Genomic DNA, 25,471 nt, shown 5'->3' with positions numbered 1-25,471 from the left:
GGATGGCGTCCTTGATGTACTTCAGGAGGATCTTCTCGAAGCACTTCATGATGACTGGGGTCAGAGCGACAGGGCGGTAATCATTGAGGCAGGTGACGGTTCTTTTTTTCGGCACAGGCACAATGATGGAGGACTTCAGGCACACAGCCGCATAGACAGGTTGAATATGTCCAGAAAAACTCCTGCTAGTTGTTCAGCACATAATTTCAGGGTCCGACCTGACACCTTATCTGGACCTGCTGCCTTTCTGATGTTGATCTTCCTCAAGACGGATGTCACCTGGTGCAGCTGCAGGACGAGAGGCTGATGCTGTACCTCTGTCTGAGGAAGATGTACAGTCCTTCTGCTGCTTGGAGAGTCAAAGCGTGCGAAGAAGCTGTTTAAGGTGTCAGGCAGAGTGGGGTCCTGGCTGACCTGCTGGCCGCTTTGCTTATAGTCCGTGATGGTCCTGATGCCTTTCCACATACTACGTGGGTTGTTGTCAGTGAAGTGCTCCTCAATGCGCTGCTTGTAACGGTGTTTTGCCAGCTGGATGCCCTTTTTCAGTTCTTTCCGGGCCCTGCTATACGCCAGCCTTTCCCCCGACCTATACGCTGTATTCCGGGCTTTTAGCAGGTTCCTCACTGTGCTGTCCATCCAAGGTTTTTGGTTAGGAAAAACCGTGATTGTCTTCATGGGTAGGACAGCATCAGTGCAGAAGTGAACATAGGACAGCACAGATGACGTGTATTCCTCTAGGTCAGCGCCTTGCTTAAACACTCCCCAGTCTGTGTTCTCAAAACAATCCTGTAAGGCTGAGGAAGCCTCCTCAGTCCAAACCTGAACGGTTCTGGTGGTGGGCTTGGTCCTACAGATCAGAGGTCTGTATGTAAGGATCAGTTCCATAGAGATGTGATCCGACATGCCGAGGTGAGGAGCTGCTGTAGCCTTGTATACCCCTCGGATGTTGCAGTAAACCTGGTCCAGGTTTTATGGTCTCTGGTTGGAAAGTTTATGAATTTGTAGAACTTGGGGAGAACAGCTTTCAATTCCACATGGTTAAAGTCCCCCGCCACGATCACAGCCGCCTCTGGATTAGCGTTCATCTGGTTGCTAATCAGGCAGTACAGCTCCTCCAGTGCTAATTTAGCATTAGCTCGCAGTGGTATGTAGGCTGCTATGATCATGACAGAGGTGAGTTCTCTAACCAGTTTAAAAGGTCTGCACTTCACTGCCAGATATTCCAAATCGGGGGAGCAGAAAGTTCCAATTATGCTCGTGGCTGTACACCACGAGTTGTGAATGTACAGTGCCAAACCTCCGCCTTTGGTCTTGCCTGAAGCTGCAGTCCTGTCGGCTCGGAACAGAGAGCGCCCTGCCAGCTCCACCGCTGCATCGGGGATGTTATTGTCCAGCCAGGTCTCGGTGAAAATCGCCACACAGCTGTTAGTCTTCCGTGAGACGATTCTCAGTCGAATCTCGTCCAGTTTGTTGGTGAGTGACCTGACGTTCGTGAGGAGGAGACTGGGCAGTGCCGCTTTTGTTTACGTTGTCTCCTCCGTCTCCTGGGCCATAGAGGGGGGATGATGAGAGCCTCTATCGTCCGCTGTAGTTCGGGTGGGATAAAATCTGGCTTTGGAGGTGGGTAAAGACCGGAGTTTTTCCCCAAATCCCACAGTTCAGCCCTACTCTACTGGGTTAGGGCTTCAAGTTTCCGGATAAAAAGTGTAAACACGAACAAAAACACGAAAACAAACCTAAAAAGCCTTGAGCCTCGAGCCGCTGCGTGCACCCACGCTGCCATGTTCTCCATCTACCCGCCATGTTCTCCATCTACCTGTGTAAACATGTTTACAATGCTGTGTAAACATACATTTACACAGCATTTAGATTTTTATGTTCAGAGAATAAAATGTACAGAAAATATGAAAGAGAACTTTTTTTAATGGTTCATGTCCAAAGAAAATCCAACCGCGATATATGAGAATAATTCCTTGGTTTGAGTGTGTTGGATTGACTTGCCCTGAGTGTTCTTACACAGGAATTCAACACCTTCTTCAATGTGTACTACAACAAAGCTGTCACGTGGACAGACCGCATGGAGTTTGTGAATGGCTGGTATATCCTCATCATTGTCAGTGACACATTGTCCATCGCTGGATCAGCCCTCAAAATTGGAATACAAACAAAGGTTTGTTATTTTTTCCATATTATTCACTGCAATTTGATTTGAGGAAACTGGGAATTTTATTTCTGTCTCTTACAGTTCCTGACAAACTATGACGTGTGCAGTATCTTGCTGGGAACAGCCACGATGCTGGTCTGGGTCGGTGTGATTCGTTACCTTGGTTTCTTCAAGAAGTATAATGTGAGAACTTCAGTGTGTCTCTCACACACACACACACACACACACATGCAAATGACTACATACATACACTAATATGCAAATCAGCACATATGCAAATAACTAAATACATAGTTTAGTTATTTGCATATGTGCAAAAAAAAGAAAAACCCAAACCAAAAACTGACAATAGTTGTTTCTTCCTAGATCTTAATCCTAACCCTCAGAGCAGCGTTCCCAAACGTAATCCGGTTCTGCTGCTGTGCGGCCATGATCTACCTGGGATACTGCTTCTGTGGTTGGATTGTGCTTGGGCCTTATCATGACAAAGTACGGAAGTCATAACTGATGCTAAGAGTCATTGTTGCATTATGCATTTTACTTTAGTATAGTACAGATCAGTGTTTCCCTACCCTGGTCATCTGGGAACACTGCCCTGCTCCAACACACCTGATTCAAATGGTCAGCTCGTCAGCTAGCTCTGCAGGAGCCTGATAACGAGTTTACCTGAATCAGGTGTGTTGGAGTGGGGCAACACCTAAAACATGCACAGGAATTGGGAAACACTGGTATAATAAATGATAGCATATTATATATTCTCTGTCACTGAACGATAAAAACTAAATTTGTCAAAATTTGTTTACGGACATTTGACAGTTCCGGACGTTTGACAGGGTCACAGAGTGTCTCTTCTCTCTCATTAATGGGGACGACATGTACGCTACCTTCCTGCACATGAGGGACAAGAGCTACATGGTGTGGCTTTTCAGCAGAGTCTACCTCTACTCCTTCATCTCTCTCTTCATCTACATGGTGCTCAGCCTCTTCATCGCACTCATCACTGACACCTACGAGACCATCAAGGTCAGTCTGTGTCACCAGACACACAGACAGATACACAGACATCATCATCATTTCCTATTTATTTATGAAAACAGCTCTGAAAAGTAAATAAAAATTATATTAATTTATTCTATATAAATAATGAATATATATATATATAGTCTCAGTAGTATATTTAGTCTAAGTAGTCCAGTCCACTTTATTTATATAGCACATATAGCACACTTAGCATACTTTTTACTCTGTGCATTTAAAAGAGACGCCTGATCTCACTAGATTCCTTGATTGTGTAGACATGATAAAAGACTGCATGGCTGAAAACTTTCTTCAGCTAAACTCGGATGAGACCAGGAAATAACCCGACAACCAAATGAAATAACCAGAAACAATGAGTTGTAGCTAAATTAAGTTTTATTTTCAGAAACTTAAAGTAGCGCTGCTCAACAGCTCACACAACGACCGGGGGAGGAGGGGCCGCAGTTGTGCCAAATGAACAAAATGAACAAAACAAAAGCAAACCCTAACTAACTTTTGTTTCAGACAGTAAAATCATAAGCAAAAAGGCCTAACTGTCTGACTACAAAAACAGCTACAGGGATGGCACAACCAATAACCTAATGTGACCGACAGAAAACAAACTATGTGGGTGTAAAATGTGCAGAGTACCCCAGACTTACCTGGCTGGAGCCCAACTCCCATCATTTACAATGACAAAAAAAGGACTGCAGGCGAATTGTAAGCAACACAGAGCAGATCTTAGCCATGTGTGGCATCAAAGAACCAGAGCAGAGTGAGTGAGTGAGTGAGTGGAGCTGGTTCTGCTAATTGGCCAGTTCCAAGCAAAGAGAGCAGCAGAAACCAGATCCTACATGTACAGCACGTTACAATAGTCACAGTAACCTCAGTTTTATCTTCATTCAAATTTAAAAAGTTAAAAGCCATCCAGTCCTTCATGTATTAATAGGTTAAGGTTCTGTTTCAGTGCTGTTGAAAACAGATGAGTCAGCGAGACAGCTAGTGAAGATAGCATGTGTTGTATTTTTAAATGTATTATTTCATTGTGCATATAGTCTGCCAATTTTGCCAACTTTGAACTCTTTCTGCATTTATTCAATTCCCCTCGACCACAGAAAAAAAAAAAGTGTCTTGAAATGCTGTTTGACTGGCCTCCTCACTGTGAAACGCTTCTATCCCAGCATCACCAGCAAGACAAGGTGCCCGTGTCCCAGCTTCAGGCCTTCATAGCAGAGTGCAGGGACCAGCCCGAGTCTGGAAGATACCAGACTGATGAGGAGTCAGCATCGTGCTGCCTCTCACCAAGCTGTTGCTGTGGATGACGTGAGGACTGGTAGCAGGTGCTTTTATTTGCACATAAAGGAGGCTTTGTTTGACCCACAGGAAACTGCTGAAGTGAAACGGCTGTATAGCCACCTTCATATTCCTCATGGCATCACTCTCTGTGTCAGTATACATTGATTTCTTCTTCAATTCCATGATGGATAACTTTCCCTTTAACCCTTAGAACACAGAGCATTTTGGCTGCTTTTTTCCCCATTACTATGTTTTAACATACAGTAAATACAGAGGCTATAGGAATGTGCAATATAGAGTGTCTTATATCCTTTTTTCCAAAAAGTACACAAAGTGTTTAAAGTCGGATTGAATTTGTGAAATTTGGACATATGTCACAGTTCACTTGGCTCGTGTTTTATGAACAAAAATAAAATAAACTATTTCGTGACTTTAATTATTGCTACTTTATATCACAAACATTTGATGTGAAAATAATTACAAATTTGACTCAACAACACATAAGAATGTCCATTCGGTCCATATAAGGAGTTGCGTATTATTCCCACGGTAAATTACCAAAGGTACCATTTTCAAAATCAACCTTGCCCTACAGCATATTGTATAGTATTGTTATTTAAAAACAATTAAATAAATAAATAAATAAAATGTACAATAAAGTAATTTGACATTGGTTGCTATTCATCTTTTGTTTGTGTAACGTAAATGACAAATTAAATGTGTTAGATAGATAGATAGATAGATGGATAGATAGATGCTGATACAAAATGACACAAACGCAAGATGTTTATCTAACAATCAGAGTGCATAAATAAATTAAATAACCAGGCTCAAACATTTTAACTGTTTGCAAATGGGCGCTCCCAGTGGAGACTGTTGTCAGGCTTGTTTTGTCATGTTCTGCAATGTAATGTGCTGTGTGGCTTGGAAAACACCATCTTCGAGCATAAAAGTTATCCTTACCTGCTTTGCATGAGACACAAGGCCGTCTGTTGCTCCCTGGAGGGGCTTTTTTTTTTTCCTGTGTAATGATAATGGTTTGAAAGAGAGGGGAAATACAGGCTCCAATATCTGCGTGACTGCTGTTGCATCCCAGCACTTTCTGGGGGAGAGTTACATCAGAAAGATGCCCTTTAAATGTCAGGTGTTAAAAGGTCAGACGGTACATGGATCAGCCTGTTTGGAAAATAAAAAGTTGGTAAATGGCTGTAAGTGACGCACAAGAACATCCTTCGAACTTGCAGCTTATGCTGAATCCGCGGCGAGATGCTCAGACAAAGCCAGTGTACTGACTTGTAAGGCTCTGCGGGGAATGAAATGATGTAATGCAGTGGATTTGTGATTCCTGCCTGTGGTACAAAGTCAAAGCTGCTCGCGCATAACAGGTTTGTCTCTGACTCCCTGTGTTGGGCAAAAGTCTGACTTCCCCTGGGGAATCATTTAAACATTTTACTCTCACGTGAACATAATAATTAATATGATTTGAAGGTATTTTCACATGGTTCACATTCACATTCTGTGGGATTGGGGATGAGAAAAGGCAAGTGTCTAACAAGCTGAGATCCTTTCCAAGTCCACCAGCTGCCTGTTGCACTGCACTGTATATCCAATGTTTCTCTTACCCAACATGGTTCTGCAAATTCCTCTTGCCACAGCTTTAGGGAGACTATTTTTCCACTCCATAACCACGGCAGTCTGTGATTTCCAGTGAATGCACCGAGCTCACGCTTGTTCAATCTTCATTTGGCTTAGCTGGAACCGACCCAACCTGGCTCTATAACCTCTGTTAGATAAGAAGGAAGACCTTCCTCACGCAGCCTCTTGTTCTTACAGGTTATAATGACAAGTTCCATTGTTCTTTGATGTGGATAACAGAAGATATGTATATATATATATATTTTTTTTTTATCTTGGCAACTATTTCAAAGACACCTGCAGTGTTCATCCGGAGAGGAATGTTGCTGCGGGCATTGTACAAGATTTTGTTTTGCTTTCTTGTTTTTAGTGTGTGCGCGTTTCTCATTCAGACCAAATGGACGAAACCTGAAGGAAGTTTCAAACATTCCAGGAGACTCTTCTTCTCATGTTCCCTTTGAAATACTGAAGTAACAGAAAATAACAGATCTCATCAGGTGACGGAAATGAACTTCATCTGTCAATTTAAATAGTAGCGAGGTTAAAGAATACAACCAGCAATCACAGACAATGGGCAACAGACTAAGCGTGGATTTGTCTGTAACGGAGAGTCAGTTGGTGAGAGAGTCAGTAGCTTCTCTTCAACATTTATATCAGAGCTGGTGGTGTCCTGATGTTTGTGTGTGTGTGTGTGTGACTGCTCTCACATGTATGGAGCTGTTGATGTACTACTACTGCTTTATCCTCCACATGAGGATCGAGGGGGCCGCTGGTGCCAATCCCAGCTTCCATGGAGTGAGAGGCGGGGTACACCCAGGACGGGTCAGCCGTCCATCACAGAGACAACAACCTCCACTTACACAATTACACAAACCTCTGCATGATTTTGGACTGTGGGAGGAAACGAGAACATGCACACTGTGCAGGAAGGCCCTTGTTCTGTCAATGTAAGACATGACGTGTTCACACTATATCTGCTTCCCCTGGGTTCTATCTCTACCACTCCCTCACGGTCCCTAAGATCAGCTGATCCGCCGCTCTTGGTCATCCCCATAACAGGCCTCATCACTTCTCGTTTTTAAGTCTCTCTCTTCTCTATTGGCATTCGATGGAACTTTTCTCATTTACCCAGGATTTTGAAAAACCTCTGCACGTCTCTACCAAAATAACCCGGGGGAAAACTTTCCCCTCATCCCCACCCACTTATTTTGTAGTGGATATTTTGTAGTGGGTATACGCCGTATACCTGAGTTTCACATAGACCAGTTTACCAGTGGAAACTAAAACCACAAAAATGTTGCAATGATAAAATGTCCCCCACTGATTTTTTTTTTGTAGCACACGTGGCTTTTTCTTCATGACGCTCTTCACTGTTTTCATCTCAGATATGGACTATTTGTTCTGGGCGGTTCTTGTGTAAGGTGTCATATCCCTGTTTTGTGAGCTTTTACATTTAAAAATGTTTAATTTAATCGAATTTTCTTTAATTAGAATTGGCAATTTGTTCGACATTAAAAAAAAATTTGTTGTCACAATTCAGTGTGTGGCCCTTTGCTTGATCGTTTTAAATGCATTGCAAGCAATATTTAATTGATATTTATAACTATAGGAATAAATATGACACAATCTCTGTAGAAGAACAATTGAATGCTTCATTCAAAGTGAGTCTGTGTGTGTATTTGTCTCAGCCATGTGCTTGCATCATGGTAAGAAGAGTGAGTTGTGCTTCTGCTTCATGATTATAAGAACAGGAGAATGAAAATGGCATGGTTAAATGGTGGTGAAAGCCCTGGCAGAGAGGAATTGAATGGAAATTAGACAGGGTGGTTCTTGGCTCAATGAGCGAGAGAAGAAGGGGGGACTTCTTTTGGGCTTATGGGAGGACGCTGGGAGAAACATTCCTGTCATAGTTCCGGGACACCTCTTCAGAGGGTATAAAAAGGAGATGGGGAGAGCGAGCACTCTCCAACTCATAGTGAGGTCTGGCGTTATCATAAAAAGACTCTGAAGATGTGGAAAGCCTTTGTCTTGATTCTCTGTGTCACGCTGGTGAGGAAATGGTCTCTTCATTCATAAGTGGCTCGTATATGATGATGACTGTTGGGAACAGACATCTGACTGGAAATGTCTGACATTGTGTCCTCACCTCAGGGGTCAGCCTCATGCCCGGAGAAGTGTCGCTGTCCCGTTGAAGTCGCCACATGTGCGGCGGGAGTCGGTGTCATGCTGGACACTTGTGGATGCTGTGAAGTTTGTGCCCGGCAGCTCTTTGAAGACTGCAGCAAGACGCAGCCATGTGACCATGCGAGGGGACTGGAGTGCAACTTTGGAGGTGGATTTGGTTCTGCCAAGGGCATCTGTCGAGGTACGTTGACTTTACTTTTCACACGAATTCACTCAGTTGGCCCAAGTTACACTTCACATGAAGCAATTGTCTGACTCCGTTTCTGTCTAAACAGCTAAATCAGATGGAAGAACGTGTGACTACAACAACAAGATATATCAGAATGGAGAGATCTTCCGTCCAAACTGCAAACACCAGTGCACGTGCATGGACAGTGCTGTTAGTTGTGTCTCTCTGTGCCCACGTGAGCTCCTGCTGCCCAAACTGGCTTGCGTCAAACCCGGACGGGTCACGGTAGCAGGACGGTGCTGTGAACGGCTCGTCTGCACTGAGAAAGTGAAGCCACAGAGTTCTGGAGGGAAGAAGCACAGAAAGAAGGAGAGCAAAGACAGAGCATCTGAAGATGACCTCACCAACAAGAATGAACTGGCCCCAGAGTGGAGAGAAGAATCAGAGCCTTTGGCTGGTAAGTAGAGTTACACCGTGCATCGTGTGTGTGAGACGTAAACATGCTTTTTTCTTACATTTTCATCATATTGCCAGTGGTGGCATCTAATCTTTTCTCCTTCCAGCTTTCGGGAGTCACCCAGTGGGCCACAAAGTTGCCATAGGAGAGAAGTGTGTGTCTCAGACCACAGCCTGGTCACCCTGCTCCAAATCCTGTGGTGTCGGAGTATCGTCCAGGGTGAACAACAGCAACAGGCAGTGCAAACCGAAGACAGAAACTCGCATCTGTGAAGTCCGCCCGTGTAACCAAAAGACGGTACACTCCAAACCTTTTTATGTCCAATTATGTTTGCAGATTTTAATAGATATATTCTCATGTTGGCCAGCGAAGTTGGCACACGTGAAATACAAGCTTGAGAATCCTTCCTCCTCTAACAGAAAGGTCAGAAATGCAGCCACGTAGAAAAGGCCGGCCGTCCAGTGAAGCTTTCCTACGACGGCTGCCGCAGCCTTAAGAGGTTCCAGCCCAGACACTGTGGGTCTTGCTCCGATGGGCGATGCTGCGCGCCTCATCAAACCCAGACAGTACCTGTGCACTTCAGGTGCAGAAACGGAGCGACCTTCCGCACGATGGTGATGAAGATCAAGTCTTGCATGTGCACCCTCAACTGCTCTGGCAGTGATGGAAAGATGGAAAACAACCTTTACACACTTAACAAACATATGCATTAATTGGAAATGCAAACGTCACTAATTCAGCAAATAAAATGCAATGTGGGGTTAGAGGAACCTGGTTGTAGTGATTTAGTGAACTAAATGTTTCATTGCTTTTGCTTCATAACACTGAAGCCTTTTGGTTTGCTTCTCTGTGAAGCTGTTGTTTTGTGTTGCCAAAATCTTTACTTTTCTACAGTTCCCCACTTTATTGACATTCGTATTTATGCTTCTTTTCACACAACATTTACATGTTCACATGGAGGTGATGGAGAAAAACTATGGCAGCTACTTAATGTGTAGTTTTTATGTCTTGTTTTGTTTGTGATTTACTGTACTACTGTATTTAAAGGACTTTTTCCACCCTTCACGTAATGTTTTCTAATATCTAATCACAGAAAATATTGCACAGGGAGTTTGTAATTCTAATCTTTGCACTCGCTTGTGTATGTACAATTTAAGATTGGTGTGAATTAGCTTTATGATTTACACAACACACAACATAAGAGGATAGAAGAGGAGGATACGAGTAAAGACACACTGGACTGTTGACATAATATGACAAATCGAACTTCTCACAGGAAATGACTCGGCTCGTTATGAATTATTCGTTACGACCCACGTGACGTATTTACGACCTATTTCTAAATGTCATGTGTAGCATTACAACTCAAAAGATGTTTAGTTTATCCATCGTGGTCCGAAATGGTGGCCTCTGTAGATGTGACCCTGCTCTTGGTATAAAATATAAAAGGCCCATCCAGGATTAATGAAGACACTCAAGTGATTGAACACTAAAAAGTGTCTGCCAAATAAAATTAAAACTACTACATTTTACACACGAGTCCTTTAAAACATATGATAGCAAAGCTTAAAGGACTTAAGGATGTATTACTAGAATAGGGTTAGCATTTTGAAAAATAGTGTTTCCCAACCTCAGTTTCCCCTGAGTTGAGAAATATCTTCATTCTTTTCTTTGTTACGTGCCCACCAGTGACACTTGGTCATGTTAGCGTAACTGTTAGCAAAGATGGTGGACACTGTTTACATTCTGTCTAAAGAGCATCTAAAACTAGCGTTGCAGTTTCAAGCCTTGGACCAAGTTTCACTGGTGGGCACGTAACTAAAAAAGAGAATAAAGATATTTCTTGACTGAGGGGAGAAGTTCCGATTTGTCATATTATGTCACCCCTAGTAATACAAAGCGAAATGCAAATCGATGAAGTATTCCTTTAAGTTCGTTCTTTAGAAACTCGTTCAGGTCTAGTGAGCGTGTCAGCTCAGGGTGTCGATCCGGCCTTGGCACACAAAGATACCAACCAAACCGCCAGAAGTCAAATGTCAGCTCATTTTCCAGGGAAATGCAGAGCAGAGCAAATTCCCAAAAGTATGATCTCCAGAATTACGTAAACGGGCAAGAACAGGAGTCTGAGATCCAGAGCAGAGAAAAAAAACAGGGGGTTCTGACGCATGCACACATGAAATGCTTCCATCCCTTGATGGGGAACACAATAGATCTTTGTCTCTGAGAAGTTGACGAGAGGAGCACAGCTAAGCCGGGGGGGAAACGACCACTGCTGAAAAACAGCTTCACAGAGATCTGGACGGCTGGTAGTTTATTACGGCAGATACAACAGGAGAACACGCAGTATTCAAGTACAAGACTGACAGGTTTGCTTTTAGGCAAATCATGCTGCAGCTGATAAACTGTATCCTTCCGTGCCCCAAAGCTCCTGTAATATAAAACTCAAAACTGTAATATCAAGCACAGATCATCAATGGTGGTTTGGAAATATCCTAGTTGCGTTTGCAACCCTAAAGGCATTTGATGGCTTAAAAAATTTATTTCTAAATTTAATTAATCTCAGTCCAACTGAGGAACAGGAACATGAAAACCTTCCTATGACCTGTAAATACAAAAGAATGTACATGAAGAGCTTTGAGCCTCAGCAGGATAATTATGGAAGGATTAAGAGTTATTATTTGTGATGGGAGCAAAGTTGAAGCCTAGTCATCGTTAAAAAGAGCCCCATAATAAATCTAGATCGTTCTACCACAAGTAAAATACCATCACATTTGGTTTTGACCTGTGTAGGTGAACAATTTGTTTGAATTTGTTGTACGTGTCTCTTCAAAATATGGCAATTTGGATTTGGAGACGGTTGCACAAAGACAGATGTTGACACTTTTGACAGGGGAGAAAAGATTAGCCAACTAAACAGCCCCACCTAGTGGTACATTCCGTTTTATCCTACAACATTCCAAACCAAAAGGTTCTAATCCCAACATTTATAGACACCCAATAAGATATAAGAGCACAAGTGAGTTTGTAAGTTCTTTTAATCAAGTGAGGACAACACAGTGATATTTATTCAACACAAAAGTGTCTGTGAAGACTCTGACTTTTACTACAATCATTTAATTGGCTCCCTTTTGGATTAGCACAGTAGCACCGAGAGTGAACAGTCCAAGATTTTCCCTGAGGGTAGTAAACAATCATAGACTGTCAGCCAAAATGAAGTCCAATGTGTAAGTATGACTGACGTGTAGTGTTGAGACTTCAGTGTGTAGGACAAATCCTGTCGGACCCTTATGCTCACACACTCCAGGCCACTGGGCTACATACTGGACATTTAAAGACATTTACATTTACCCCAAATATACACCACTTAAGACACATAGATGTTACAGTAACACAAACAACACATAAATAAATATAAATATGAATCCTCGATTATTTAAAAAAACATGACGAGTGAAAACTTGAAGTCTGCTGTCCCTCGTCAAACATCGTCACATAGGAGTTTTTCAGGAAATCCACATAGTTCTGAATGCTTTGTTTGTGGCTCTCTGATTGGTCCAAGCTCAGCTGCAGGTCCTTGAGGCGCACCTCAAACCGTTTCTCTGCCTACAGATTCAGACGGAGACGAGAGACAAGTTGCCCACAGATATCACTCACTGACAACACACAACAAACGTGTTAAGAGTAACAAAGAGAAAGAACAATACTCACAGTCAGCTTACTCTGGCGAACAAGCCTCAGTTCGTTATCCCTTTTGCTCTTCTCTGCTTCCAGTGCCAGGATTTTGGTCTGGAGAGCATCTTCTCTGGACAGAGCATGATCTTTGACCTTTTTCACCTGGACAAAAAAAACACACAAAAGAGTAATAACACATCCTTTTCCATTGTGGATGATGTGTACGAGGCAAAATCTCATGAAAATGTGTTATTATGGTGTTGTGAATGCTGAGTTGCTCCTGTCCAGGTTGTCCATGTGAAGGTTACGTCATGGCGTTCTATGGCAACTGATTACCAAGAAATAAGATTAACAAAAATAACAAAAATACTCCATCACCTCCGATAATGCTGGATGATGACAGACCGTGTGTGAGCTGTACCTGTTGTTTGACGTCTAACAGTGCGGCCTCCAGCTGCCGGCCGAGGGCCTGAGACTCTGAGGAGCGCTGGTCCAGTTGTCGGTTGCTGTAGCTCAGAGCTTCCTCCTGAGCTGCGAGCCTGCGTACGAGCTCCAGGTTCTCCTGCTGCAGCTTGTCCATCTGTCTACAAACACACGCACACAGTTCATAGACTCCACAGTTGCTAAACACACTACTGTAAATTACATTGTCTGAGCCAAAAGACACAAGTAGATGTCTTACCTTTGAACGGAACTAAGTTTCTCTTTTAAATGTAAATTGGCCTCGTGAATGGACTCCTTCATTTCCACAGACGATGTCAGCAATTTCTTTTGACTCTCCATCTGTACACGTGGCAAATGAAAAACTCAGAATTTCCAATTTTATACTGCTTTCGTACTACAAATTGACAGAAAAGACATTTCCCTTTTTAAGTCACATGCAAAATTGGACAAAAGGCCCCATTCAACACAGTTTTGCAGATACACAACAAACAACAATTTCAACTCTGGGAAAGACACTGGTGACTGAAAATGACCCACGCAGCACGACAAACGCACAAAATGGGTACGTAGGCACACATGGCTACAGCCTGATTTCAAAATCAGGAAAAACTCACAGCACAAGAAAATTCACCACAACACACGTGGGGGTTGTACGACTACTGCCGAGTGGTCAGATGTGAGCAAAGTGATCATACTTCACATTCTCTGACCGCCACGGCTCACGTTGCACACCTGAACCTGCAGTTGCCTAATGGACTCTGACTTTTCTGAGCATCTCCTCTCCGAGCATCGCAGGTTCTCCTGGCACTCGAAGAGACTCTGTTCAGCTGCACTCAGTAACTCGGGGTACGACTTCAGTTCGTCCACACGTGCTTGCAGCTGCTGCCTCACCTGGGCTCCAGAGATGGGGTGTCCCAGAGTGATTTGAATGTTGAAAGCAGACAAAATATTAAACTGAACACTATAGTAAACCATGACTAATCAGAGATGCACATGATGCTTTAAGGAGGCATTATTGACTGCGCTTTGGCAGTAGTTAGTTATTTCTAAGTGCTCTGCGGTGCATTATTACAGACGGAGGGTTGCTCATGCAGGTTTGCGAGTGACAGTTAAGAGAAATCTAGAATGTGTTCGAAAAAAGGGAAAAAATAGTTACCTGAAATATTATATAGTATATCTTTAAAGCTGCAGTGTGTAACGTTTGATGTTATTTTGCCTCTGTTTGGTCTCTGTTAACACTTATATGCTGCGTCCTTCATCTGAGAACAGGCTCTGTCAAGCAATACTATCAGTTCTGCCTGTTTGTGTGTATACAGCAGCAGCACTGGGGCAGGTGGGGACAACTAGGTTTTTTGAGCAGTAGAATTCACTTCTGAAACGTTTGTGGGCAGCTGTCTCACTTCATTAGAGCAACGCTACTGTTGTCTCCATCTGTCTTGACATTAAACAAATCACTTCCTCTGCGCAGCATGAGAATGTCACCCAGTGACATGAGATCTAAACGCTGCTTCGCTGAGAACCACGCAGGCTTAATCAGCATCATGTGAACTCATCTGGCAGTTGGTTTGGATGTAATAGAAATGTGTTTATATTCAAATGTTACACACACTGCAGCTTTAAACAAACATCAACGGTTAGTGACATTTTCAAAGAGAGCAACAGTTTGATCAAATAAAGGGGGGAAAAAAACTTCACCTTCTCAACTTCTGTGTCGCGCCCATCGTTCATCTTCTCCATTTCTCCCAGTACATTTGCATATTTTACCCTCATATCATCCATTTCAGCCCGAAGTTCCGCCATCTAAACAAAGAGATGAATAAATAAATAATTAAATACATTCAGAATGTTGTAATCAAACCCGCTGTGTCTTTCCCTGCAGCGGAAACCAGCAGAGAACACGGCTGCTGAGTTGCTCTGTGTGAACTCTGTGATCTCAATAAAAGTCTGGTAAGGATTAATTGATATAATCAGTAAAATCATACTTGTGCTTAAATTCAAGTATTTGATACATGCATGATCAAATAAAGAAATTAGGTTTTAGAAACTGCAAAGTATCATGTATCAAGTATCATTATAACATTGCAAAACAGAATAAAATGATTAGGATGTGTGTAGAAAAACGGCACAGCCGTTTGTCTTCCTAAAACAAATTCACATTAAAAAAAATTTCAGATTAACATTAAGCAAACATTTACAGTCCTCAATATGCTATTGAAGTTTTTTTTTTTTATATATATATAAGTAAACAGACATACACTGCCAGCACGGACATCAGAAGCAACTTGGGGTTAAGCGTCTTGCCCAGGAACACATCAGCAGACTCGTGGAGCCGGGGATTTAACCCAAGACCTTCCGGATGAAACGTGACCAGCTCTACCACTGAGCCACTATACATTGTATGTTGGTTACGACTTGTAAAATGCTGGTGGCAAATGTTACCGACTCACAAGCCCCACCATTTAATGACTCCTGGCGGTGTGTACTTCATTTAAACAGACAAGGTCAGTGGACATGGAAAGTTACCTGACTAAAGAAGAGGGAGTTTACAGTGGGATAATGGAGGAGAACGCTACGCTAAGATCCACGTTCAAATACATAGACTTTAAGCACTATGCTCTCCATGTTGTGAATAAACAGTATGTCATCTGTCATCACAGAATCGTTGTATCGTGATATTATATCGTGGACCATAGAGTGAAGTACCCCGTGATTCTCATCCCTACAATACAATGATTTTTGGAAATGTTCACCTGATATTGGGACTGTTCAGCTTGATGTTTCCTCTCCTCGGACAAAACCCTCTCCTCCACAAAGGCAGACTCACAATCAGCCAGCTGCTGCTCCAGCCGAGCAACTGAGGCCTGCAATCACACAAATAAAATCATTTCAGTGACAGGAATGAGGGTCAAAGACCGACAGAATTGTTTTGACATTCTTGAAGGGGGTGTACGTCCATCCAGAAGGAAACAACAACATTACAGACTGACAGTTATTCATTTGACCATTGACTTTTAGACAACTGGCTATGGAGAAAAATGATCGGTCCACATAGGTTTGTGTGTTATTATGCATTTGTCTTGTACCTTCAGTGCTGCATTATTGACGTGGAGGTCTCCGTTTTCAGTGCTGAGTTTTTCAACGCGTTGCATCACCGTTGTGTTTGCCGCAGTTCGCTCATCCTTCGTCTTCTGCAGCCTCACTGTGAAGTCTGTCATTTGACTTTGACAAACAGACAAATTGGACATTGTTGAGCAAAAACGGCTGACACATTGATTTCCACCACATGCTGTAGTGGGAGGAGAGTGTGTGTGTGTTACGTGGCAAAGAATACATGACAGTAGAATAACAACATGGTCACAGAGTGTTAATAATTTTGTATTAAAAATACAGGGAGGCAGGTAATATGATGGTAATATCATGATTGCAATGTCCACCATGGTAATAACTAAGGGATGTATAGCGGTTGATGTTCATATTAAGAAAAAAATGTTCTGTATATCTAATAATATACACTGTTCTTTGTCTAATGACAGTGGCTGAGGCTTAAATACAACACAAAACCAATGAAAACAATACCTGCAAATATAATATCTTAGTGTGTCAACATTTTCTTACACCTCTAGATACAATTACCATAGTCATTTCCAGGAAATAGCTTGGTAAAGGAGAACTACTGTGAGCTTCCATCAGTGTCATACCTTTACATGAAAACAAGTGTTTATAAAGTTGAACTGTATTCTCCATTAGTCATTATTTAGTGATTACTTTACCAACCTTTTTAATAACTCGATATGAGCTACGAGCTTGTTTTTCTCATCCGTCATCTGCTCCTTCTGCTCTCTCCAGGAGTCTCTTTCTAAACGGGCTTTGACCAGCAGAGCGTCCTTCAGTCCAACCATGACAAAATAAAGAGAAGGACAGATTAACAGTGGGATCATGAATATAAAACCCCCCACAAATCCTTAAAACCCTAAGCACAATAGCTACTTTGAATTCAGACCTTTTCCTTCAACTGTGCGTAGCATTTCTCAATGGCAGCTTCAAATCTCTCCGCTCGCAGCTTCTGTGCTCGGGTGGCTTTCCTCAGAGATTCATTGTCCCGCGCTGCCTTCTCAGTCAAAGACGTGATGGAACCTTTCAGGTCATCAATCTCCAGCTTGTGTTCAGTAAGGGTTCTCTCCAGAGTCTAGACAACGCAACAAAAGTTATGTTCATAATACTGGACTTTTTGGACTGAGAAATGTTTGGATGATGAAGCTCTCGGGTGTTTTTACCCGTAGCTGTGCGTTCAGACGATTGTTTTCAGCGTCCTTGTTTTGTAGCTGCCCTTCCAGGTGAGCACGGGTCGCCTCCGCAGACTTGGTCATGTGAATGGCAGTCTTTATGCTCTCCTGTGGACGCCACCACGGTCAGAGGCTTTCAAGTATTACACCAGTCTGTAAGAGCATCCATATCCATATCTATTTTCAGTGACACATACCTGCTCCTCTTTACGCTGATCCATCAGCTCCTCAACTCTGTTTCCCATCTCGTTCAAACTTCTCTTTAATTTCTTGAAGAGAAACACAAATCACAGTCGTACATTTTTGATGCATGTGTGTATGTATGTGTATATGTGACATATTTTAGTACCATATTTGATGTTCAAATTAGAGCTGCGACTATCAATTATTTTCATAATAGATTAATCTGTCGATCACTTTCTCGATTAATCCAGTGCCTGTTTGGTCCGTAAATTGTCAGAAAATATTGATCGGTGTTTTTAAAACCTGATGAAATAACAGTGTTCTCAAATGTCTTGTTTGGTCAACAAACCAATATGACTCAGTTTTAATGATTTCTTTATATGAGAGTCAAACTAAATAATGGATTATCAAAATAGGTAACAATTAATATAGTACTCGCTTAATGGAATAATCCTTGCAGCCTCAGTTCAAATGAATGTATTGTGCTTAAACATAACAAAACTCACCTCATTTTCACTTTCAGCCTGATTGATCTTCTCCAGCAAGATGTCAATCTGTTTGCTGGCATCAATTCGATCAACCTTCAATAGAACAAGTCATGACTTTCTTATAAAGAAACATCCACCCATCTCCAAAGCAACCACAGTACACTGCTCATCACCAGACTCACTAGCCTGAGAAGTCTTTAAATGTAACGGGCATAACCAACCTCTGCTTCCTGGAGCTGTTTCAGTTTCTGCCGAACAGACTTATTTATCCGTTTAAAATCCTCCAACTTCTCCAGCAACAGCCCTCTTTGCCTTTTCAATCGCCGCTTGTCTGTGGCCGACTGTCTCGAATCCTTCAGTGACAAAAGAACAGGAACAAGGTTTAAATGTTATTGGGTCGTGTTTAATATCATGAATAATGGGTATCAATCAATTCCTAAACTTACAGTATATTCATTTTCCATTGCATCTTTGAAAGACACAAGTTGTATGGCTGCAGAGTTGGCAGCTGCTTCAGCGTCCATCAGTGTTTTCAGGAAAGGGCTCTTTCCGCCTGCAAAGACTCCCCGACTAAATAAAAACACAGGAAGAAAAGAGAATACTTTAAATCCATCATTCCCACAGACACGGGAGTTTTTCAGTTTGTTATTTTTAAATAGTGAATCATTATGAAGGATTTGGGGAAACACTGCTTTAAATCACTCAGGCTGTTTCTTCCTGTGATGTAACCGTTCATGCATCGTGGGACCTCACCAGCTGACGTCAGCCTGTGAGGTTCCTGAGGTCTGGAGACTGCCACGTTCCTTGCTCACAGTGAGATGCTCCATGGTTGAGCTGAAACCAAGCGGGGGACTCTGGAGTTCATCCTCTGGAGACATGACTCTCGTCACTGAACAAAACAACATACAGAGTATGTTTCAACATCTATCTGCCGCTGATACCACAGAGCAAATGACTGACTAATTTATTACTAATGACACAATAAGTTTAGGAGTGATCAGTAAAAAAAAAAAGAGTGATTAACCTCAATCAAAAACCTAGCTGGATTAAAGTCTTTTCAACCAAACCAAAAAAGTAACAGTATTTAGATTGTTCTTCTGTATTGTGCCTAAAATGTAGTCTCTCAACCAATAACATGTATAAACAAATATTCAAGACAACAATTATTAAAAATCAGAGTATGACAATATAAATGCCATAGCAGCATTTAATAAAAACAAAGCAGTAGTAAAACAAATCACCAAAATATAACCAAAACAACACATATATAAACACAACAACTGCATTCACTTTAAGTGCCATTGTTAAGGTGTTGCAGTTATGTACGTACATATATATACATATATATATATATATATGTGTGTGTGTGTGTATGTAAATACATACATATATAGTTTCCACACACAGAAAAGAACAGAGAGTTCGTTCACATTAAATGCATTCAAAAAAGAGTTTAGGCCCAGCTAAGAAGGGCTAAAAAGACTTGTTGTTAAGAGCAAGGCACTCCATGGCGACAGACAGGAGCAGGATAAGTGGCTGCTGGGCTTTACGTTACACGAGAAGCAGCAGATAATCTAACACACGCATCACATCGCTTGACAATAACAAAATTTTAGTTAACGTGAGGGGAAAATAATCCGTATAACCTTGTAAAACAACACAACTACGAACATAAACATTACCTATACCCCCAGCTTGCGCCTTCCTGTGTCGGTTGTAAACAACGCTGCTCCAAACTGAAGAGCCCCGCCCACTCACTCTTTAAATGATGGAACAGGATTGGTCAAGACTGAGCTGACGTAGCGATAACTCGCTTGTGATTGCTTCATTTTGGGTTGAATGGGCGGGACTTAGAGTGATTTAAGTTACAAACAGCCAATGAACAAAAGGACCTTAAGCGATTGGTTGAAACCATAGGAACGAACAGGAAGTTTAAAGGCAGACTTAGCATCGGGAAACATCCAAGTTAAGGAGATTGTTAATCGTTTAAACATTTTATTCTGTGATTACCGCAAAAAACAGAATTGTATTGTTTTACATAAACGTACAGCTACACGTAACAGTATCTTTTAGCTGGTTTTGACCGTTCAAAGTGTTTCTTCAGTCAAAGTTAGCCGCACAGCTAATGCTGTGCTTGCCTGCCGCTGAGTGAAAATGTTCAAAGCAAAAATTCTCTTTATTGGTCCCAGTGAGGTAAGTTTAAGTCTTTCTAACTCTGACAACAGGTCTGTTTTACTCTCCGATGTAGGTGATTCGATAACAATGCTTATGGGAAGAGCACGTGCCATTCATGGCGTTCATCGTCTAAGAATAATATAGAATAAGTAACATACATGCAGAGACTTACCGACGTGACTTATACAGGTGGCATGTGATTGCTTCTTAAACTGTTAAGACGGTGTAGTGCTATGCAGAAGTTTGTAGGTTTAGTTGTATCTATTATTCCAAATAAAGACACTTCATCTGTTTTATTAGCCGGTTGATAGTTAAAAATAGGTCTTAACACACCTTTAATGACACTTATGTCTGTTGTTTTATGTATTCACTATTTATCTGTATATTGTTTATTGAGTTTGTTTCATTATACATGCAACCTCATGTACAGACATGTACAAAATAAACATTAACACATGAACATTGAACACTTTTTATTTAAATTGCTAATTATCGAACTTATAAGCCTTTCAGCTGTGCATGAAAACTCCCAAAAACTCCTTTCAGATGTGTTTTTTCATATAGAGGTTCATGTTCCTTTACTATTTTGTGTGAATAAAATATACGTATTATCTTATCTAAACAACTAAATCTGTGTGTGAATGGGTTTGTCTTCCATAGGTACAATAAGATGTCCAGTGGTTTCCTTACACTCATTTTAGCTCGTTATTGCAGGAGAAGCACAGGTGTAACTAATAACTAATAACCTTTGCTTCTTTGGGAGTGATTTATTGGTTTGGTTGTCTTTCAGAGTGGGAAAACAGTTCTTGCAAATGTTCTTTCTGACACGACCGAAAATGTGGGAGGTGAATACAGACCTACTGAGGGAGTCAGGTACAAACTGTCCATTTTACAGATTCACAGACACTTTAACTTAAATGAAAACATTTAAATAAAAAAAATAACCAGCTGAAAGTTTGGAGCACTGGTTTCACATTTTGCGTACCTGTCTTGAAGTAGGTGCATTGTTTAATTTTACCAAACATATCTTGAGAGTTTAAGGTAAAATTTATGACTTGTGATATGTTGCACATATGCAGATGTTGTCATTTCTTTCAAGGATACTGGAATTTGAATCACAACCCGAAGGCAGTGGTGACAACAAGACATGCGAGGTTGAACTTTGGGACTGTTCTGGAGATTTCAAGTAAGCTGAATATTGCTAAGACCTTTTAAAGTTAGCCAAGGCTGTCCCAGCTTGTGATTTTTAAGAAAACCCAGTTAAGTCCCATAATTGTTTTGGTACTTTGTTCATTTTCTTCAACTAGATTTGAATCATGCTGGCCTGCGTTCATGAAGGACTCCTGTGGTGTTGTGATCATTTTTAATCCTGATGTTCCGACTCACCTCAAAGAGATAGAGACGTGGTATTCCATGTTCATCTCCTCTCAGGGTCTGCTGGACAATCAGTGCCTACTCATTGCTCACCACAAACCTGGCAGCGAAGTAGAAGACAAACGTTTGCCTTTAGGTAAGCCCACTGCAGGATTGTGAGAGCTGCTGTATGTTGAGTTATTATCACGACCATTTGTCAGCTAACGTGTTTATTCTTTTTCATGCAGCCTCTCATCTGAGCAGACTGCCGCTTATTCACTCCAACGTGGAGGAGGAGCCAGAGGATGTGAGGCAAAGTTTCTGCAGATACTTGGGAAACGTTGTAAATACAATGTCAGAGAGTCGAGAGCGAGAGGAGATGTCGATCATTACATAGCAACTACGTCTTTTATATAATTTACTGCTAAATGAACAGAAATGTCTGCATTTGCACTCTAAATTACCTTCTTGGACACTTTTAATTTTCAAGTTATTCATGAAATATTTTAATATTATTACTAACTGTGCATGAAACCTCTCAAGTCTTTGTCACTTTGAGCTATAGCATCTTTCAAGTAGACATTATTGTTCATTTATTGTCTTTGGTGAATAAAATATAGTTTTTCTCAATCTGGGAATAAATATTTAAGAATGACAACCTATACGTATGACCATATACACGTGTTGATTTACAAAACACTTGAAAAGGTTATAATTAGAAGGTGCAAAGGGGAAAAAAATATCCAGTATTGAAATATATCCATTAATGCCTCCTTTGCCAATGAATGTTCCAGTGCATTTCCATCAAGATCTCTTTCAGATGAGGAAACTGCTTTAATAATAAGTGAGTTGTGATAATTTATATTTAAATGATGACAAGAATATGAAAAATTAATTGCAGAGATTAAGGAGTGTTCCCTGCATATGCATACAAATACACACTACCAGTCATGCGATACACACTGACACACAACCACACTTCTTTCATTGTGTATGAAGTGTAATTGATAACGTTTGAAGCATGACATCTGCACTTTCCAAATCAATCTTCTTAGTGTGATTTCAATGAACTTGTTTTTAGAACTATATAAGACAGTGTTTATGCTTCATTAGCAATCATTAGTTACTTCCCTGATGCTCATAGTTTTGTTTCTGATTCAGTAAACTCTGAATATTTACAGCCAGTGTGTTTGTGAACTTAACAACTGAGTTAATTAAACTCATGTGACCAAGGAATCTTTTTAAAAAAGTGAGTTACAGAAAACATTTTCACAAAATCTTAATAAAACTATTTTTTACTTATGTACAATTTTCTTTTTCTTACTATGACTGAAAAGATGCAGGCTGTTGAATAACAATAATAATAATAAAAACGTGTTACGAATAAAGAGGCTAAAGGCATTTTAAAATAACCCAGAGGGAAAACATGTTTCAGAGTAATATATTTATGTGCGTCACATACTTGATTTGTTCTAATTCCTGCTGTGTAGGAACACAACATAATTAATCTGGAGAAAACACTCAAGAGAGTGCAACCTTACGTCAAGGCTGCTCAGTTTTCCAAGGTGCCAATGCACAACCCTCCGTCACTAGGTTAGAAATGTGTTTTTCTTTTTTTAAGCTTGACATTGGAACTGTGAATAGATCATTTCTTCCTTGGGCTAGCAAACGTGAACACTTGGGAACCTTGTGCGGCTGACTCTGACTCACAGCTGCGCCGTTGATAAGCAGCGGATGATGAGATTTCCCCTACATTCAAGCAGACACCATATCACCAGCTGCCATACCACCTTACTAGTCAAAGGATAAAAGGAGATATTGAATTAGATTGAAACTGGTTTTCAATAATAAATGAAAACCACCAGTTAAGCTTGGTTTGAAACGGTTTCCCTCTAACCCTTGTTTGTGATGTACAGTGAAACCCATAATTAGGTGTTCTAAGGTGTGATTATTTCAGTACTAGGCTTTAATAACACGGGCTTGTAAAGTGGGGTTATTATGAGATCTGTATTTGAATGTGCGTGCATGTCCACATGTTCTTCTGTCACATGGATGACTAAATTATTAGTCACATCCGTGACTCATCGCGCAACCCACTTAAAAAAAACAAAAAAAGTAAACTGGTGCAGTGACAATGTATGAGCTAAAATGCAAGTTTGACCTGTATTTATTCAGCAAACACCCATGTCATCTTTAAAAACAGTGTGATTTATTGTACATTTGACACTGTAACAATGCCTGCCGTTGCACAATGCATCAACATTGCTAAGGCAGTGTCATTACTTTCCAAATCTCTGCAGAATATGAGGCAGAAAAACTGCAGTGAAGAGCATCTTGTGAATAGATTTTAGGATGAAGTGCTCTCTAATAGTTTGCAATACTAAATGGAGCATATGGGATAATGGGATAATGAGCTGGACGCTCTTTGTGTATTGCATAAAAGTAGACAGTCCTATTTTAAGTTTTGTAAAAGCACCGGATGAACAGTTTTTTTTTTTATTGCACGATTCCCTTCAATCCTTTTGCATCCTGTTCAATAATTATTTGGCCTGTTCATGTCTTTTTAGAGGCTGGATGTTTTTGTGCTTTATGTATATATATATATATATATATACACATATATATATGTACTTGTTGCTTTATGAACTTTTGTGTAAAGCACACTGAGCTTATTCATCATGGAATATGCCTCATATATTACATTACCTTTCCTTGCCTCTTGGGGGAGTTCTTCAACTCCCTAAACCCTAAAAGGTTTTGGTGTTTTCATCATTTTAAGCAAAAGATACATTATTTTGATCTATATACACACAGAATAAACAGTTTCAAAAAAACACTTACACAGACAATAACAGAGAAGAAAAACAAACCTTAGGTTCCAGTGAGAGACAGTATGGCAGCCTGTCAAATTATGTTTGTGTATAATCAGGAGCAAAATGTAATGTTGACAGAGTATCTTGACTGTAGATATTATAAATATTACAGTGAAGCATCAATGACTGACTATAGTGGCTGTACTGCAAGGAAGACTGATGGTATGTCTCTTATGTCTGTAGGGTAAGAACACACAAGGTTAACCTATTAACATAAAGACTGGCCAGCTGGGAAACATGAGCCATTCTCTAAAGTATAAGTTAATTCATTAGCTGCTGAGGAGCTACAATCTTTGGATTCCCGAGGGGCCAATGGTCCCTTCAGACCCTTTTCTTCAGTAAAAGTTATATACAAATGTTTTCCTCGTGACAATTATCATTTTTAAATGGCAATGTAACCAAATCTAAGCCACGCGGGAGTGAACAAATGGGAAATAAAATCTGCCTTTCTTTTACATCTGGATTCAGATATCATAACAGGAGATGAATGCATGTATCGTCCTGTCATGGTTGGGTTGCAAACCTGGGACTCAAAGGTTTCAAAGCGCAACTTACCAGCTGAGTTAATGGGGATGACGTATGAGGCTGATTTTCTGTCCCAGTCCATCCCTGGCCATAAATAATACATCATAAAACTGAAGCTTATAGGTCCGCAGGCTAGTATTTGGTCATGCCTGATCTAAGCACTATTGTGGATCCTTGATCACCCCTGTGGACTTCTGGGTAATAACCAAAACACTGACCTACAACTTCTTTCTCTCGCCCCTCCCCTCCTCACACACACAAGCACTGAGAGAGCTCTTCCTCTTCTGTGCAAAGACATTAAATTTAGTTCATACAGTACTTTGATCAGAATATGTTATATACATGTCTTTCAATGTAACTTTACTTATCCAGAAAACTTGGAGCTGCTTAGTGTAAGAACAGCAGCAGATGTGATGAACATGCAGTCATGTAGTCAGGCAGTTGTATGTTTTTTGTTTTGCTTTGCATTGGCAGAGCAAAACAATATAATTGTAATGTCCTTTTTAGCCGTATAATCCACTTCTGAAACATTTAGAGGGCACTTTGTGTTTTC

At 40.9% G+C, this 25,471-nt stretch overlaps 4 protein-coding genes across 4 annotated transcripts; 3 read left to right on the top strand and 1 right to left on the bottom strand.

Moving 5' to 3' along the window:
* Positions 1 to 1,281: 1,281 nt before the first annotated feature.
* LOC122759985 (mucolipin-3-like) lies at positions 1,282 to 4,718 on the top strand. The gene is made up of 6 exons (XM_044015029.1): positions 1,282 to 1,473; positions 1,997 to 2,170; positions 2,246 to 2,347; positions 2,531 to 2,653; positions 2,981 to 3,187; positions 4,363 to 4,718. The coding sequence occupies exons 1-6, from the start codon at positions 1,282 to 1,284 to the stop codon at positions 4,501 to 4,503; spliced, it is 939 nt and encodes a 312-aa protein (XP_043870964.1). The 3' UTR covers positions 4,504 to 4,718.
* A 3,326-nt stretch (positions 4,719 to 8,044) lies between these two features.
* On the top strand, positions 8,045 to 9,692 carry LOC122759986 (CCN family member 1-like). The gene is made up of 5 exons (XM_044015030.1): positions 8,045 to 8,161; positions 8,264 to 8,477; positions 8,572 to 8,922; positions 9,029 to 9,219; positions 9,342 to 9,692. The coding sequence occupies exons 1-5, from the start codon at positions 8,123 to 8,125 to the stop codon at positions 9,633 to 9,635; spliced, it is 1,089 nt and encodes a 362-aa protein (XP_043870965.1). The 5' UTR covers positions 8,045 to 8,122; the 3' UTR covers positions 9,636 to 9,692.
* A 2,247-nt stretch (positions 9,693 to 11,939) lies between these two features.
* On the bottom strand, positions 11,940 to 19,728 carry LOC122759994 (outer dense fiber protein 2-like). The gene is made up of 17 exons (XM_044015039.1): positions 19,675 to 19,728; positions 18,746 to 18,881; positions 18,439 to 18,562; positions 18,214 to 18,345; positions 18,011 to 18,085; positions 17,519 to 17,590; positions 17,313 to 17,429; positions 17,039 to 17,224; positions 16,813 to 16,922; positions 16,122 to 16,257; positions 15,789 to 15,899; positions 14,734 to 14,838; positions 13,771 to 13,929; positions 13,277 to 13,377; positions 13,016 to 13,178; positions 12,631 to 12,756; positions 11,940 to 12,525 (listed from the first exon to the last, which is right to left on the bottom strand). Exons 2-17 carry the CDS (start codon positions 18,868 to 18,870, stop codon positions 12,352 to 12,354), a joined length of 2,016 nt encoding a protein of 671 aa, XP_043870974.1. The 5' UTR covers positions 18,871 to 18,881; positions 19,675 to 19,728; the 3' UTR covers positions 11,940 to 12,351.
* Positions 19,729 to 19,906: 178 nt separating this feature from the next.
* Positions 19,907 to 22,665, top strand: ift22 (intraflagellar transport 22 homolog (Chlamydomonas)). The gene is made up of 5 exons (XM_044015025.1): positions 19,907 to 20,185; positions 20,958 to 21,040; positions 21,267 to 21,353; positions 21,475 to 21,677; positions 21,769 to 22,665. Exons 1-5 carry the CDS (start codon positions 20,147 to 20,149, stop codon positions 21,915 to 21,917), a joined length of 561 nt encoding a protein of 186 aa, XP_043870960.1. The 5' UTR covers positions 19,907 to 20,146; the 3' UTR covers positions 21,918 to 22,665.
* The last annotated feature ends 2,806 nt before the right edge of the window (positions 22,666 to 25,471 follow it).

Source organism: Solea senegalensis, unplaced genomic scaffold (assembly GCF_019176455.1).
Source record: "Solea senegalensis isolate Sse05_10M unplaced genomic scaffold, IFAPA_SoseM_1 scf7180000012744, whole genome shotgun sequence".
Taxonomy (NCBI): Eukaryota; Metazoa; Chordata; class Actinopteri; order Pleuronectiformes; family Soleidae; genus Solea; species Solea senegalensis.
The sequence above is the reverse complement of the archived record's forward strand: the minus strand, read 5'-3'. Positions and strand labels throughout refer to the sequence as shown.